At 51.1% G+C, this 15,982-nt stretch overlaps 4 protein-coding genes across 4 annotated transcripts; all 4 read left to right on the top strand.

Moving 5' to 3' along the window:
* Positions 1-501: 501 nt before the first annotated feature.
* On the top strand, positions 502-2,526 carry Z517_02415 (uncharacterized protein; the record flags this gene model as incomplete). Its single annotated transcript, XM_013431524.1, has 1 exon — positions 502-2,526. One exon carries the CDS (start codon positions 502-504, stop codon positions 2,524-2,526), a length of 2,025 nt encoding a protein of 674 aa, XP_013286978.1.
* Positions 2,527-3,037: 511 nt separating this feature from the next.
* On the top strand, positions 3,038-3,965 carry Z517_02416 (uncharacterized protein; the record flags this gene model as incomplete). Its single annotated transcript, XM_013431525.1, has 2 exons — positions 3,038-3,351; positions 3,401-3,965. The coding sequence occupies 2 exons, from the start codon at positions 3,038-3,040 to the stop codon at positions 3,963-3,965; spliced, it is 879 nt and encodes a 292-aa protein (XP_013286979.1).
* A 4,288-nt stretch (positions 3,966-8,253) lies between these two features.
* Positions 8,254-10,024, top strand: Z517_02417 (uncharacterized protein; the record flags this gene model as incomplete). Its single annotated transcript, XM_013431526.1, has 2 exons — positions 8,254-8,343; positions 8,414-10,024. The coding sequence occupies 2 exons, from the start codon at positions 8,254-8,256 to the stop codon at positions 10,022-10,024; spliced, it is 1,701 nt and encodes a 566-aa protein (XP_013286980.1).
* A 1,067-nt stretch (positions 10,025-11,091) lies between these two features.
* Positions 11,092-12,709, top strand: Z517_02418 (uncharacterized protein; the record flags this gene model as incomplete). The annotated part of the gene is made up of 2 exons (XM_013431527.1): positions 11,092-11,462; positions 11,914-12,709. The coding sequence occupies 2 exons, from the start codon at positions 11,092-11,094 to the stop codon at positions 12,707-12,709; spliced, it is 1,167 nt and encodes a 388-aa protein (XP_013286981.1).
* Between the last annotated feature and the right edge of the window lie 3,273 nt (positions 12,710-15,982).

The following is a 15,982-nucleotide window of genomic DNA, read 5'->3' on the forward strand; positions in this document are numbered from 1 at the left end:
TACTTGCGGCCATTCAGGAGCCACTGGTTGTCTCGCTGATGGAAAATTCTACGCTTGTAGATTGCACAACTCAGAGTGAATCCTGGTGGCAGTCCGTCCGTATCACACCGGTAGTCACACAAGAGTCGAGTACCCTTTAAGCATCCCTGGGTTGCATGCGCGGATTTGGCATCTCGTTCAATTGATGACAATAAAGGTTCTCCTAAGGTCGAAACAGAATTGCTTGTAGACAAATATATCTAGAGATGAGCCTCAGGTGAAGCTGACGGAAAAGGGGCACCCAGGGGAGACACTCGGTCTGCGGACTAACGATATCCCGAGGCTGGGCATCGTAATTGCTCACGTTGCTACTTCGGCGCGTCCGTTCCTCGCGAGATCACCAGTGATCAATAGTTGAGCGACGAAGGCTACAGTTCCCGATATACTTTGTTTTCTGACAAGAAGCATGTCTTGATGATTTCCACCCCTCGGTAATGCCTTCTGTGAAGGTAGGCCATCAGCATGTGGCTGGACCGCTTAACCTCTGGTGCTGCAACACCCAGTGCCTCTCGTGAATCGCTCGTCTCGACGAGGCCATATTCACCCTCTCCTCGCAAGAATTCACAGCTTGCTTCGACCCAGCGAACGCTTTCAGGACTAGGTCTGTCTGCAACTAGATCCTCAGCCTCCCTTGACCTTAGTGCGAACACATCTACCACTTCCCTCACAGCCCCGGCGAGACAACCCAATGGATCCTCCCTCAGATTCGAGCAACGGCCCTCACCCAACGTCGCAGATCCCGTGAGAGTGATAAATAGTATTCTGGGAGACTCAAAGCATGGAGCAGCGGCGAATTATGGGTCTAGGGAGCAAGACAGGGAGACGAGCAAAGACATTGACTTTGGGGGCCTCAGCCTTGAAGATTTTCTTGCCCAAGAGACACCACTGCGCCTTGCTCGCGACGGCTTGACCGTGGAGATCTCAGCGAAAGAGAACAGGCAAAAATTTGAAGAATTTCACAAATCGATTACGGAATGCGATCAAATACTTACCAACGTTGAATCTTACCTGACCAATTTTAAGGCAGAGCTTGGTCAGGTCTCTGCGGAAATTGAGAATCTACAGGCTCGCTCTGTTCAGCTCAACGCCAAACTTGACAACCGTCGCAATGTCGAGAAGCGCCTGGGGCCGGCGGTGGAAGAAATCAGCCTTTCTCCATTCACAGTAAAGTCCATTGCAGAGGGTCCTATGGACGAGACCTTTGTCAAGGCTTTGAAGGAAGTGGAGGCAAGGTCATTCATATTAGAAGCCAAAGAGGACAAGGCGGAGCAGGTCAAGGCGTTGCAAGACCTGAAGCCCCTGCTCGAAGACCTCAAGGCTAAAGCTATCGAGCGCGTACGTGACTACATTGTGGCTCAAATCAAGGCCCTTCGCTCTCCCAACATCAACGCTCAAGTAATCCAGCAGCAGACTTTCTTGAGATATAAAGACCTTTACGCTTTTCTGGCTAGAAACCACCCGGTTTTAGCCGAGGAAATTGGGCAAGCATATGTCAACACAATGCGGTGGTATTATAGCAGTCATTTTTCTCGATACCAGCAAGCTCTTGATGCTCTTCAGATCCACGCCTTTGATCAATATGACCTTCTCGGCTCAGAACCGGCCCCGGCAAGGCGAAATGTCCTGGGGGCATCCAAAGCTGCTCCTCCGCCACATGATGCCTTCGGCCTAGGAAGAAGAGAAGACCTCGTCAAATCCAAGAACGACACAGCCTTGCCTGCCTACCTGGCGGAGGAGAGCAAGTCGGCTCACTACTTGGAAGTGCCCTTCCGGAATTTCAACCAGGCACTCATCGACAACGTCTCCGCCGAGTACTTGGTGATGACTGAGCTGTTCTCTACCAGCACGTATCATCAGATCTCGCGTCGGGTGGTTGAGATCTTCGAGCCGACGTTCACATTGGGCCATAATCTGACCAAGTCTCTTGTTGAGAACACGAACGATTGCTTGGGCGTCTTGCTCTGCGTCCGTCTCAACCAGCATTTCGCATTCGAGCTGCAACGGCGCAAGGTGCCAGTGGCAGACTCTTACATCAACTACACAAACATTCTCCTCTGGCCGCGCTTCCAAATGGTCATGGACGCGCATTGCGAATCCCTGAGAAAAGTCCCCGCCCCATCGACCAGCAGTCGAGGCGCTGCAGCTGCATTCTCCCTCGTTGGTGGAGGCTCGTCCGATGCATCGAGAGCCTCGGTCGCACCCCACGCCATTACACAGCGCTTTGGCCAGTTCTTGCAGGGAATCCTATCACTCAGCGCAGAGGCCGGCGATGACGAGCCCGTCTCGAACAGCCTTGTGCGGCTCAGGTCCGAGTATGAATCTTTGATGGGCAAACTCGCCAAAGGGGCCGGCGACGTGAGTAAAAGGGCCAAGTTCCTGTACAACAACTACAGTCTGGTGTTGACCATTATCAGCGACACGAGAGGCAAGCTGGCCGAGGAACAAAAGGAGCATTTTGGCGGCCTGATCCGGGACTTGAAGAAGTAAAAAATAGATCAAACATTTGAAATAATGAGGCATGGGAAATGAGGGTAAAAAAGGATAGATCTATTGTTTCTTTCTTCGGTGATATGTTATTTCACCAGCCCTACGTACAGCCTCTTCTCGGTCCTATACCGAGCTGTAATGGCTAACTACCTAGGTAGCCCTAGTAGCTCTCTCGACGGAATACCTATCGCCCGTCCTCCCGTTCTGATTAGCCCCTCGCCGCTTTGCTCACCTTCGGCTCACCTGCCGCTCACTGAGCGATTCTTGCATGGCTCTAGAAGGCTATCGGCTGTCATACCTGGAAACCTAGGGGCTGCGAGGATTAAAAGCGGCAACAAAATCAGCCAAAGACCAGGCAGTTATATTTAGTCTAACTATCACACCTGAACTCCATCGCCGCTCACTTCGATGTATATCACGTGATTAATACTAGCTAGACGTGGTAAGTTTAGCGAGCGCAACTTATCAACACTTCGATCAACTTCAAGTCTGCCTTACTCTACTCTGCACAATGAAGGATCTGCCCTTCGATCCCTCCACTCTCACAAGGGAAAAATTACGAGGCGTCGGCGTTGGACTCTCTTCCGAGGTCGTGCATATCGCGGGGACAAATATTGTTGCCAAAATTCCCGCCCCACAGGATCTCGAGGATCAAAAGGTCGAGAAAAGGATATATGAGCGTCTTCAGGGGCATCCAAATATTCTCCGCTATCTGGGTCAAAGCCCTCCAGCGTGCACGCTGTTACGCAATGCCCTGTTATTTGAATACCATCGTCATGGCAGTCTGATAGATTGCTTGGACAAGATTGTTCCTGGACGAAGTCGGTTCGTCAACGTCACTCCCTCTCATGCTCGAAACACTGACAGATCTTAGTTGGCCCTCTCAAGCCGTATCAGCTGTGGCATATATTCATTCTAAAGGCGTTGTGCATGGGGATATTGGTCTTCATAACTTCCTCCTTCATGACGACGGTAGACTCGTTTTGTGCGACTTCGCAGGCTCCGGTCTAGATGAGTTACCTCCTAACGTGAGCGCCGGCGTACGATATCTCAACCCATTATTTGACTCGGACTATCCCTCAGAAAGAGATGACGTTTTTGCACTAGGCACCGTGCTTTACGAACTTGACCGTGGAGAACGGCTCTTTGAGGGGAAAAGCGATCGGGAGATCAGACAATGTCTACGGAACAAGCAGTTTCCTGACCTATCTCTGGTGTCCTCACCATTGAGGCAAGTGATTGAGAAATGTTGGACAGTCCCCGATTACAAAGCTGGCAACGCTTGGATTGAGCTAGGTAGGTACACCACTCTCTCTTTGGGCCGACCTAATTTATCTACGGAGACTCAACCCACATTTATTATCAATTCATGGTTTTCTGGGCTTCTTGGACTTGCTGTTGGTGCTGTTGGTGCAGTTCTCGTTTTCACATTGGCATAATAACGTTGAGAGGTGATGTTGCAGAAAATAGTAGGGGGTGTTACAAATGGTCCTGTTAATTGTCTCACTATGCCCCCTTCCCATATAGCTGTTGTGTCAGATTGAATGGATGAGAGATTTGGTATGGGGTAAAGGAATGATGGAATTGTCTCTGGACGACTATGCGGAGTCCTGACCTCCTGTTCACTATATAATTTGGCAGTGGAATAGACTCAGGACGTCCAGGACACCATTCCTACTGAAGGACTTACTGTGTGGTCTAATTTACGGTGTCTCGACGTGGTTGCAACTCGCCATGAGCCCGTTTGGCGCCGACAAGACTGAGAAAGTCTGTGGTAACTAATACGGTTGGCCCTATGGGATATTGAATAGATAAGTTCGAGTCATAAATCTAGGCACAGGAATAGTTGTGGGAGCAGGAAACTCCATTTTACGAATGACATCCTTTTGATAGTCGAGGATCACAGAATAGGTGGAGGCAGGCACTGGAGGAGACATGCACAAGCGATGACCAGCATTATTCCAACTCAACACCAAATTATCGCCAAAATCTCTTGAGCCAATGCTGAACAAGAGGCAGCTGTCTTCTATCCGCATGGGCCCCCTCAAGCTAATCATTTGTTCACACCCTTACCTTTTCCAGAATATGCTGATATCCCAGATGTGGACGCTGTTTTGGAGGATGTATCATAGGATAAAAATAGTGCATCCTGGTGTGTTGCCGAATCTATAGTAATTTTAGCATTGGGTTTCTGAAATAAATCGAGGAGAATGCATGTTTCTCACAGGGGTAGAGGCGTAAGGAGTCTCAGGCGGGACAACGTCCTGGTCTTGACGTTGATCCTATTGAGGCTTCCCGTTTGGTAACTTTGCTGCAGATCAAATCTGTATATTGCTGTGATGCAGTTTTCTCATTCTTGCAATCTAGTTTTTGGATGATCCCTGTGCTCAGGCTCATCGAGAAGAACATATTTCCTGCCAGGACAGGAGACAGGAGGAGAGATAGGAGCAGATACCTGCCCCAGACTCTGTCGAGAGTCGAGAATGAGTCCCCGCCGGTCTTGGCTCTCGTCCTGGCGTATGGCAATAGCAGAGCCTCATCTCATCAGGCAGGTGTGGCAACTGGCACCTACCAACACACCCTCCACCTCCCTTTCTCATCGTTAGAAAAGCCTTTCACTCAGCGAGACACTGATTCACAACTGAACCTTCTCAACTCGATTATTCTCCGGTGTGAGGGCTTATTCCAGTGCTTCAGAGCATGGATGTTGGGCGAACTTCTCACCCGGATGGGCCCATGTCACAGGTTGATATCCCTTCACAGTTGAACTGCGACGCTATGGGAGATATCGAAGATTCACGATGTGATCAACTGCGGCCTTCTCAAGTCAAAGACCCCAGCCCAAGTCAAAAGCTGCGGAAGTCAACCTCCGGTTTCTCAAAAAGCTATACAAAGCATGTGAAAGCAACCCTGAGGTAAATTTGTAGCTACTAATTCCCGAGAACCTACTCCGATCGACTGCAAGCGAGAATGATGGAAGATTCGCAAGCACAGCCTTTGCCTGATTTGGAGCAGGATACACATGTCGGTCGCATAATGAAGATGTCAATGACATTCGTTCGTTGTTGAGACCCAACTGTCAAGTGGAGGTCATGTATCTGTTGTCACCTGCTGTAAAAGACCTAATCCCCCCCTTGGTCCTGAGAGTTGTGGGGGAAATGTCCTATTCGAGGATGTTACTAGGATGTTGGCCGCAAGTGAAATTATTTACCGAGTACAGTGGCTCTATTCCTACTTTAAGACTGGTACTTCGATGCAGCCCCAATGCGATGGTGAAGGTGCTTTAGGAGAGCGAGGACTAGACCGAGTACACTATGCTCCAGTTTCTCGATGAGAAGGCTCCCGATTTTCCGGCTCCAAAGCCTCTAGGCATTTTACGGATTGATTGACTATCCTTGATTCTTACATCCTACGTTCCTAGTGGTGGCTCTTCGATTATGTGATAGGTTGGCTACTTGAATGATTGACATTTGAACATCCGGAATCCTTTCGACTATCACAAACACAGTAGAGGTGTGAGCGAGAACAGCAGAAAGCTACAAGACCCGAGGTTGGGACCAGACAATCGAACTGGGCCGAGAGCATGTAGGACTCATGTCGGCGTTCGATCTGATCGGGACTGTAACATCAAAGTGCCCGCAGCGGTCGTGGCGACCCAGTGCGAAGGCTGCCGGAGAGTTTTCGAATACGAGTAACCAGGCTTCTAGAAGCATGGATGGCAATAGGTGAGGATGTACGAGTAATAGTGTTTGGCGCTGCGGGCCGGGAAGAGGATGGTTGGTTGGCACTGTCTTGCCAGCTGCTCTCTGTGGTTAAGTGAGTACTCGTACATGGAGAGAATGCAGTCAACGACGAGGAGACCTCGATTGGGAAATACCAAAGGGTAAGAGATATTACACCATCGCGTCTGCGCCACCTCGTGAAACCTCTTGCACCTGTGACCCGTGACCACTAGTCGATGAAACCAATGCAACTCCCCTCGTCGGTGTCCTGTGGCGTGTCCTTCCAGAAGCCCTTCGATGTGAACTACCAATTCAAGGTCAAGACGTCGGACGCGGGGACCGGATTGGGCGACAAGAGCCGCCCCCTGTCCCCCTGCTAGGCGAGGATCTGCTTGGAGTGTCCGAAAAGTGGTGAATCGCCTTCGTCGCGGCGGTGTTGGACAGGCGAAAGATTGTGTAATTTGAAATTAGCATGGTGACATCCAGGGTCAGTCACATGGCAATGCTGGCCAGCGCGAGGGAATCCTGCAGCCCGCCTTGGTGTGTTTGCTCTGAAACGAGTACCCTACTCCGTACGAGAGAACTCGTGCCCGTCAATGGGAACTTGGTGGTTTGTTCCAGGTTTCTGCTGTGGTTGGCTGCGCGGGGTGAGTTCAGAAGTGATTGCAGCAGTCGATCTCAGATAGCTAGGCGCCGAGAAGGGTTGGGCCTGAGACAGGGAGGGCCCTTGGGCCTTTGCTTGCCTATTGCTTGTCATGCTTGCCATGCTTGCTTCTTCTTGGTGATGCCCCGAGGCGTCCCCTTGATTTGATCGTTCCAGGCTGCTCGTTGGTGCTTGGGGTTCTCAGCCACCTGCCACCTGCCAGCTGGATGCCCCTGTACGAGTAGAAGGGAGCGCTACTCTACCCCACATTACGCTACACCAAGCGGAGAGTGAGCGAGGATTCTTAGGCTCTACGCCTCAAAGTATCTTCCCCCTTCACCGCACCGCTCACATTCACGGTGCCTTCACATTGTCCAACAGCCCAACAGCTTGGACTCCCCCGAAAAAACTGCCTTGCCGCATGTCTCCCTACGCCTTGTTGAGCGATCATCCCCAGCCATATCACAGCGGCGTCCAGTGGTGACACTGTCAGCTACGAGTAATGATGTCGCGTGAGATGTTGTTGTCTGCAAGGCTCAATTTGAACTGCAAAGGAAGGGCCATGAATAGGAGAGCTGTGCTTCAGGTGGAGTCGGAGACTGCGAGTGTCTGGGGTCGTTGGCTGCGCTATCACTCGCCACATCCGTTGACACCTGCTCAATTGGTTCACAATCTGTTGTCCACTCATTCATGCTCCCGGTCTGGTCTGGTTGCCTCTCGCCCGTCTGGTCTTCACTGGCCTCTTCCTGGCCTTGTTCGTATCCCATTCCAATGCAGATCACACCCTACGAGTACCTACGCCTCCACAATCCTCCGTTTGCCCTGACCGGAGCCCTCTCCTCCCAGGGTCCCCTGTCCGACTCTGTCGCCTTCTTCTTCCATTCACCTGCGGTCGAGACTCAAACATTCTCGAGCTACTGTACCCCGTACTCATCCTCATAGCTGACCACTATTGCACCATTGTCCTTGTGTGCAAGCACAGGCCACGGTCCTCGCCGCCCCCATTTCAGTTCGCCTGACCCGGGTGGGTCGTAACGTCGCAGTCTGGCACCTAGACACGAAACCTCGACAGTTCGAATCTCGTTGTCATTCGGCGCTGGCGATCATGTCAGGGCTGTCGATGGGCTCAATGCAGCCAGGGTAATCTGCCACTGCCCCAGACATCACCGTCCAAGCCTGGTCCACACAGACTTGTTGTCCTACAAATACCTCTCCAACTTACCATGGCCTCCGTGTCCCTCCCATCTCGAGGCCTCTGGCGCAGTTGCTCGTCCCCTGCTCGATCCAAAAGGATTGTCGAGCTCTGTTAACCTGTAAACTAGTCAGCACTCGACATCTCCAATAGCTTCAACCAGACCCAACATGGAGAAAACGGCCGACTTCCATCTCACCTCTGGTTCCGACTCTCCAGATAACCTTCCAATTGACTACAATGAGATCAACAAGATTGAGGTGAGTTTATACCGTGAAGGCGGCAAAGCAAAAGCCGGACCAAGGTCGCTGACATCTTGTTCTTTCATAGGCCCGACGCGGTTCCAAGGTCAACGAAGCCACCGATGTCTTTGGCGACATCGCCACCGCCGAGGAATATGGCTATGTCTCACGAGGACTGAAATCTCGTCACATCCAGTTCATTGCTCTTGGTGGCACTATCGGCACTGGTCTGTTCTTGGGAATTGGCCGTGCTTTCCTCCAAGCCGGTCCGCTGTCGGTCCTCCTGGGCTATACCTTCACTGGTCTGGCTGTCTTCGCCATGATGATGTCTCTGGGTGAGATGGCCACGTGGCTTCCACTTCCTGGTGCCATTCCACAATTCTGCGCTCGTTATGTCGATGATGCCATGGGGTTTGCTGTTGGCTGGAACAATTGGTATTCTTGCGCCATCACACTTTGTGCCGAAATCTCAGCAGCATCGAGCGTCATCCAGTTCTGGCCCGGCGCTCGAGACGTCAACGTGGCAGCCTGGATCTCCATCGTCATAGTGCTGGTTCTAGCGCTCAACATTTTCGCCGTCGCCATTTACGGTGAAGCCGAGTTCATTTTCGCTTCCATCAAGATCATCACCATCATTGGCCTGCTCATCCTCGCCCTCATCATTGATGTTGGTGGAGTTCCGGGGCAGCAACGTCTCGGGTTCCAGTACTGGAATAACCCTGGGGCTATGAAAGCGTACATCGCCTCCGGTAGCACAGGTCGTTTTCTGGGTCTATGGTCCACTCTCGTCAACGCCGCTTTTTCATATGGTGGCGTCGAAATGGTGGCCGTCGCGGCTGGCGAGGCTGAGGATCCGCGCCGAAATATCCCCAAGGCTGTCCGCCGAGTATTCTGGCGTATCTTGTTCTTCTACGTCTTGGGCTCATTGGCGATCGGCGTATTGGTCCCGTACAACGATCCCAATCTCTTGAACGCTCGTGAAAATGGCGCGCCTGGTGCTGCTCAGTCTCCATGGGTTATTGCCATCAATCGGGCCGGAATCGACGCTCTTCCCTCCATCATCAACGCTGTCATCTTGACATCTGCCTCGTCGTCGGCCAACGCTTTCTTGTACACGGGCTCCCGATACCTGTATGGGATTGCGCAAATCCGCCAGGCACCCCGATTCCTGCTCAAGTGTACCAAGACTGGTGTCCCTGTGTGGTGTGTGCTGATCACCTGGTCCATCTCTCTCCTGACGTACATGTCTTGCTCTTCCGGGTCGAATACCGTCTTCACCTGGTTCCAGAACTTGACCACAATCTCCACGCTCTTCACCTGGGTCAGCATCTGCATTGCGTACATTCGCTTTTACCATGCGTGCCACGCGCAGGGCATCGACCGCAACCAGTTGCCGTTCAAGTCTCCGTGGCAACCATACCTCGGCTACATCTCGGCCATCTTCTTTGGGCTGATCATTTTTTTCAATGGGTTCGACTCGATTGCAGGAACGTGGGACTACCAGGCCTTCATCACCGATTACATCGGAGTGCCCATCTATTTTGGACTCTACCTTTTCTGGAGGATCTTCAAGGGCACACACTTCCGCAATGCGGCCGAAGCCGATCTTTACACTGGTAAAGCTGCGTTGGACGCCATAGTGTGGCCCGAGCGGAAGCCGAGAAACATTGTGGAGAGGATCTGGTTCTGGATCGCATGAAAGAGGGAAGTTTTGTTCCCTAGGCTGTTTCCTGTTCGACAAGTGACACACTATACCCTGCAAGAACTCATGTCATTGTTTGCTGTTGGGAAGTTAGAAGTACGAGGCAGCTCGTAGACGAGCTATGATAATATCATCGGAACCCTTTCCCAGTGAGGGAGATGTGTTCCGAGTAGATGTAAAGAGAGGAAGAGGTGCAGTGTAGTGCACTGCGGTATCCAAGTACCTAGTGAAAGAATTCCGAGGTGTTGATATGACGTGGGCGGCACGGTAGCGCCCTTTGACATGTGCATAGCATTGACCACTGAGAAGCATATTCGGTCCTCGGTCCTGTTCGAATACCGAGCACGAGTTCTCCGTACGACGTACTCCGTACAGGACCTGCAGGAAAGAAAATATCTCCAAGCACCGAGTACTCGGTAGAGTGGTAGGACTCGCAATTAATAGGAGACCTCTTACCTACCATACTGGTACTCGCTCTCTCGGCACGAGGTACGGTGTACGGGGTACACGTCCTTTTCCTTCGAGTGGAGTAGAGTGGGACATACTGTACAAGTAATTAAGCCGCTGAAGTGCACGCTAAAATAACTTCGACTAGCATCCTTCCGAGTCGCTTTTCTGGCCGCCCTGGTGCCTTCTGAAATAGGCTGCCTCTTGCCTGCACCTGGCTGTCGTCCACTTTCCTTTACCCACTTTCATGGGCCACCGTCTGATTTCCAATTGGATGAACTACCTCCAATGTCCGTGTACGGGGTAGATGTCGCTGGACCGACCAGGATGTTCACCCTGAAAATGCTAAGTCTCTCGTTACACCTTCCTGAATAGAAATGCAACAAACTTGAAGTTTACAATTGCGTCGGGGTATCTACTGCGTTTTTCATTTTCACACGCAGATATATTCCTAGAGCTTTCTTTCACGTGTCTGCAGCAACAAATCTTTTCGTACTGCGCTGTTCTCCCGTCTCATTCAAAGTTATTTCTGGCTCAGCAGCCGTCCTTCGGTCCAGCACTCCCCGCAAGCTGTGCTTCAGCCAAACCCTTCACGTCGAGTTGCTGTGCGATCAGCTATGGCTCCTCTACCTGTACTTGAACATGATTCCGCTCCTACTCTTCCTGCGGACAGTAGCGCGAAAGAGTGGGAAGAGATCGAAGAGGAAAATGATAATATGCTGGTCAAATTGCAATGGGAACCTTCGAGGCAAGCCTTCTTCGACGACCTCCAATGTCAAATACCCAACATCCGCCGCCTCATTGCTCACCACCTATCGTTGAGCCGGTCCCAACAGTGTGAGATTTCAGACATGTCTGAATGGCGATATGGCAGTTTCAATGCCTGCATTCCAGTCAATATTTCCAATTGGCGAGAACAGCGGCTTATGTTGAGGTGCCCATTTCCCTACATGCAGGGCGGGCCAGATGGGTTGGATGAGAAGATCCGGTGTGAAGCTGCGACATATATTTGGACTTCACAAAACTGTCCTCGAGTTCCGATCCCCCGTCTTTGGGGTTTTGGACTTCCAAATGGGTCCAGTGTATGGCTCATATGACGTGCTGAGATCAAAGCTTACTTAGTTCTAGTTTACGCCGGTCACACATCTTTCCTGGATCAGACGAGTTATCGAAGCTTTGAAACGCTGCTGGGCCTGGCGATGGCCATTCAACGCACTCTTTGCCCCTTGCAGAACTTCATTTCCATTAAAGTCTGGTTATCTCCTTGTGGATTTCGTCGAAAAGGAGCAGGGGACCATACTGTCGGAGATGTGGCCGCCCGAGACTCACGAGCAGAGACAGAACTTTTATAGAAGTCTGGCAAGAATTATGCTTGACTTAGCACGACATCATTTTACGAAAATTGGTTCTTTCACGGTCGATAACTATGGGAATATAAGTCTCAGCAATCGACCATTAACGATTCAGCTTTCATTACTAGAGAGCAGCGGCATTCCTATGAGTATTCCGCGCGACCGAACTTATGTCTCTACCGATTCGTATATCCGCGACATTCTAAAATGTCACGACATGAAACTGAGATATCAGCCCAATGCTATTCCCGATGAGTCCGAAGCGGAGAGTCAGATGGCGGTCCTTACTATAATGCGAGCTCTATCGCCCAATTTTACCATGGATCATCTCCAGTCAGGACCTTTCTGTCATATTTGGACGGATTGCCATCCAAGTAACATATTAGTTAATCAAAGATACGACATCACCTGTCTTTTCGACCTTGAATGGATACCCGTCTTGCCGATTGAAACACTCTCCCCACCCTTTTGGCTGAGTGGGTATCCAGTTGACGGACTTGGAGGGGAGAAAAGGAAACATTATGACACAATGTGTGAAGATTTTCTGGATATTTTCGGACAAGAAGACGACGACCAGTACTCGCCGCTTAAACCTAGATTTTACACCAAAATCATGAAAGATGCCCTCGAAAAAGCGACACACTGGTTTTGGGCTAGCTTGAACCATCCCCGCGTGACATACAACCTGTTCTTGGAGCACCTACAGCCTCAACTCGCGCCAACACACTCAGCGGGAGTCGATTGTATCCAGTTCCATCGAATTTTGGCTCCATATTGGACTCTGAATGCATCCGGATTTATCGATGCTAAGATTACGGACCACAAAAACTATCTGGAAGATTTGAGGACACAATATCTAACTCGGTTCGTTGGTTCGGAATGAAACGCTCCGATTTCGTCTCACTTTTGCTTCGCTTCTTCATCCAGTCGGCGTCTTTCAGTATCTGCTTTATTTTTTGGCCTTCTTTGCTTTGGCCCTCTCAGCCGAAGACAACATTCTCTCCTTCTCAATTTTTGTTACAGTCTGTCCAGTGGCAATTCCAACCGAAGTGCTATTACCAGAGTATGTTGACGATGAGACAGATGGTGCTGTAGACGCGACAGATTTGTGCTTGGAATCTGACATTGTTGCAGATGAGCAATGCCCGAGGAGTTCTAACAGAAGGTTAGCCTTCCACCACAAAGAGGAGTATGTCACTCAACCTGGCGATGGTACAGATTGGTGCCAGAGTGTCGTAGATGATGGGATCTTCGTGGAGTTGGTGATTTGGATTAATGGTCTTGAGGAAGAGTGTAGGACAGCAGAAACTCTTCCAGGCCACGGATGCACCGAGTCTTATACCTTTGTCGACGTACGTCGATTGCGAGGTGTCGTATGGCAGCATGGCGACTTTCTGGACACGCATTGAAGAGACAAATAACCTATTAATGGGGCGTTATACAAAGACACTGGGCAATTGGGCAATTGGTCAATGTACAGAAAAATGACCCTGGGATGAGCGGAGGCACAACGAGCAATCCGCTCTTCACTCCTCACTCATCCATGTCGGCATCAAGGGATCTTTTGTCCCACGACGTGTCTCGAATTCATTGGCGAGTGCGAATGTGCCTGTTCATCTACAAGTAGGCTGACAGTGTAGCGTCATCCGAATCGCGTCTCTCGTTTTACACAGTCTGTGGCCGTTGGTTCAGCCTCGCCCGTGCACCAGGGCGAATCCAGGGCGACCTCGAGATAAATTCGCCAATAATTAATTATCTTGCTGATTATCAGCACCGTGTCCCACTGGGTCAATGGCGCATTTTGGTTAGCTGCATATCGTCTCGTCGACACGAGGCAGACAAGGCCATGAGATGCGCGAACACGTGGTCGGTGTCCCGGACCAATTGATGGGGAACCAGGCCCTGGACAGCACAACTACTCCAGAAAGTCTCAAGGGGTCAAGACCCTGCCGAACTGCATGGGTGGTTACCATCTTCCCAAAGAAACAAGTCGACCACAACGGATGGGACCACCAGGTCAAGGTGACACCCCCTACATACCTTTGCCCACAGACTCGCAGTAAACAGGGCGAACAAAATGGAGGGAACCCCTTTTTGTCTCGATCTACAGGCAAGTTCGCGGGACTTTGAATCCTATTCGCCTGTTCGTGTCCGTGCTGATGATGGTGGTGGCACTGCTTCTGCCAGAGGGGAAACAGATCAATACCTTATCCTACGATGCTCCAGTGCAAGGCGGCTTTGATGTGTTCATGCGATCGAAGACAGTGGGCTGGCTCTCGAACCCGTACAGGTGAGATCCCTTCCCCGAGGCTAAAGCGGTACGCGTAAGGAGACTGACACAAGCAATGACATTTCCGAAGCCCGCAACGGCATGGGATTCATCTCAACATGCACCTGGGGCCGTTCAATACCCAGTTTCTCAACTTCAGCAACGCCAACGCTATTCTCTCACAATCCGACAATGCTTCCTCGACCGTATCTATCAGACCCAACCGCGTCCTTGACTTACCCTCATCGCTGACACGAGCATTTCGGACACCATTGCGCGACAACCCGAAATTGGCGACCGACGGCCTGCGTCAAAGGCAGTGAATTTTCCAGCAGGAGGCGCGCGCCAACAACCCCCCCCCCCCCCCCCCCCCAACCCCCCCCGGGGTCCCCGGGGGGACAAGTTTTCCTGCCAAACCGAGGGGTTGAAGAACTTGCACTTGAACAACCAATGATTCTTTCCGACCCCAGTACGGTATAGCCGGCCTGCACATCGTGAACGGACATGGTCTAAACGCGAGCGCGCCGTGGAACTTGACATTTTGGTGGTCAATGTTGGCCATTTGGCCCGAGGACTGGCGACATGGGGTCGAATTACTCGGGGAAATCAAAACAATAGGACTCTCAATGTCCAGTCTAGACATAAAGAGGGGGGGGGGGGGGGGGGGAAAGAGCCACTAGAATGCAGGAGATGATATGGGAGAAAGGGGACGCTGTTCGAGTCGACTTTATGAAGGTCGGTTAGCCTCCTCTCCGGGGACAGTGAGGAAATCCAGAAAGGGCCGTCCCTCCCAGGACCTCGAGGCGCCATAGTCAGGGTTGGGCAGTAAAAAGCCATCCATCATTTTCGAGGAGTTGGACGAAATAATATGCCTTACTGCTTCCCGAAGGGGGACTGATTCTGGGGCCCCAGTGATAATATGTAGTTGCATGGCGCACGAGAAGGCAGGTCGGTCACCAGAGACGAGCACAGGATGAAAGGGGAGCGATCTTGGCATGGAGGGAACGAAGCCTTCTAAGAGCGGCGGAAAATTCTCTTGTAATAACCTGCGCAGCCTGCGTTGAGCTGTAAGTTACGAGTATTACAAAATATTGCCAGATTGGGTATTGGGTCATATTATCAGATAATAATACGCCTCGTGCCTCGCGTCTGGAACTGGGTTGGACTATTTCACTACTAGTACCTCGTAAGTACGTACCCACCGTCATCGGTCAGACAGTCTATCGATCGGTCTATCAGTCAGTCTATCGATCGGTCTATCAGTCAGTCTATCGATGGGTCGGTCGGTCGGTCGGTCGGTTGGGTTGGGTTGAGGGTGATTGGTTGATCGAATCCAGCTTGGAGGGAGAGAGGGAGGGAGGGTAGGCAACCTCGACAAGAAAAGGTCACTCGCAGAGAGATGGAGGAGAAGATAGAGAGAGAGAGAGAGAGAGAATGGAGAAGGAAAGACCATCCATCCATCTCCTGAGCGCCTGGACAAACAAGTCAAGGTCAAGGTCAAGGTCAAGTTGGGAAGAATCATCCATCCTCGTACGAGGGTGTTGTAGGAATACGAGTTCGCAAAAGCTCCAAAAGGTCGACTGTCTAGTTTCCATTCTACGTACTCGGTACACACTTTGTTCGTTGCAAATCTCGTTCAAACACACCCCCAGTCCTCCCTGAATCATGTCTCCCAAACTCCTGCGCTATGTGGATTGTGGATCACAAAATCAATTCTTCCTTCCTGCCCCAGTTCAAGTGCTCACTGCTCACAGCCCAGTTGCTCACATCTTTTTTCCAGGGTCGTTCTAATGTATACCCACTAAATCTTCATGGTGTCCTGTACATGTTGTGGTTGTGGTTGCCTGCCAGTCTAACCCAAGACAAACTATACAGAAACCCCCCCCC

This window comes from Fonsecaea pedrosoi, assembly GCF_000835455.1.
Source record: "Fonsecaea pedrosoi CBS 271.37 unplaced genomic scaffold supercont1.2, whole genome shotgun sequence".
NCBI lineage: Eukaryota > Fungi > Ascomycota > Eurotiomycetes > Chaetothyriales > Herpotrichiellaceae > Fonsecaea > Fonsecaea pedrosoi.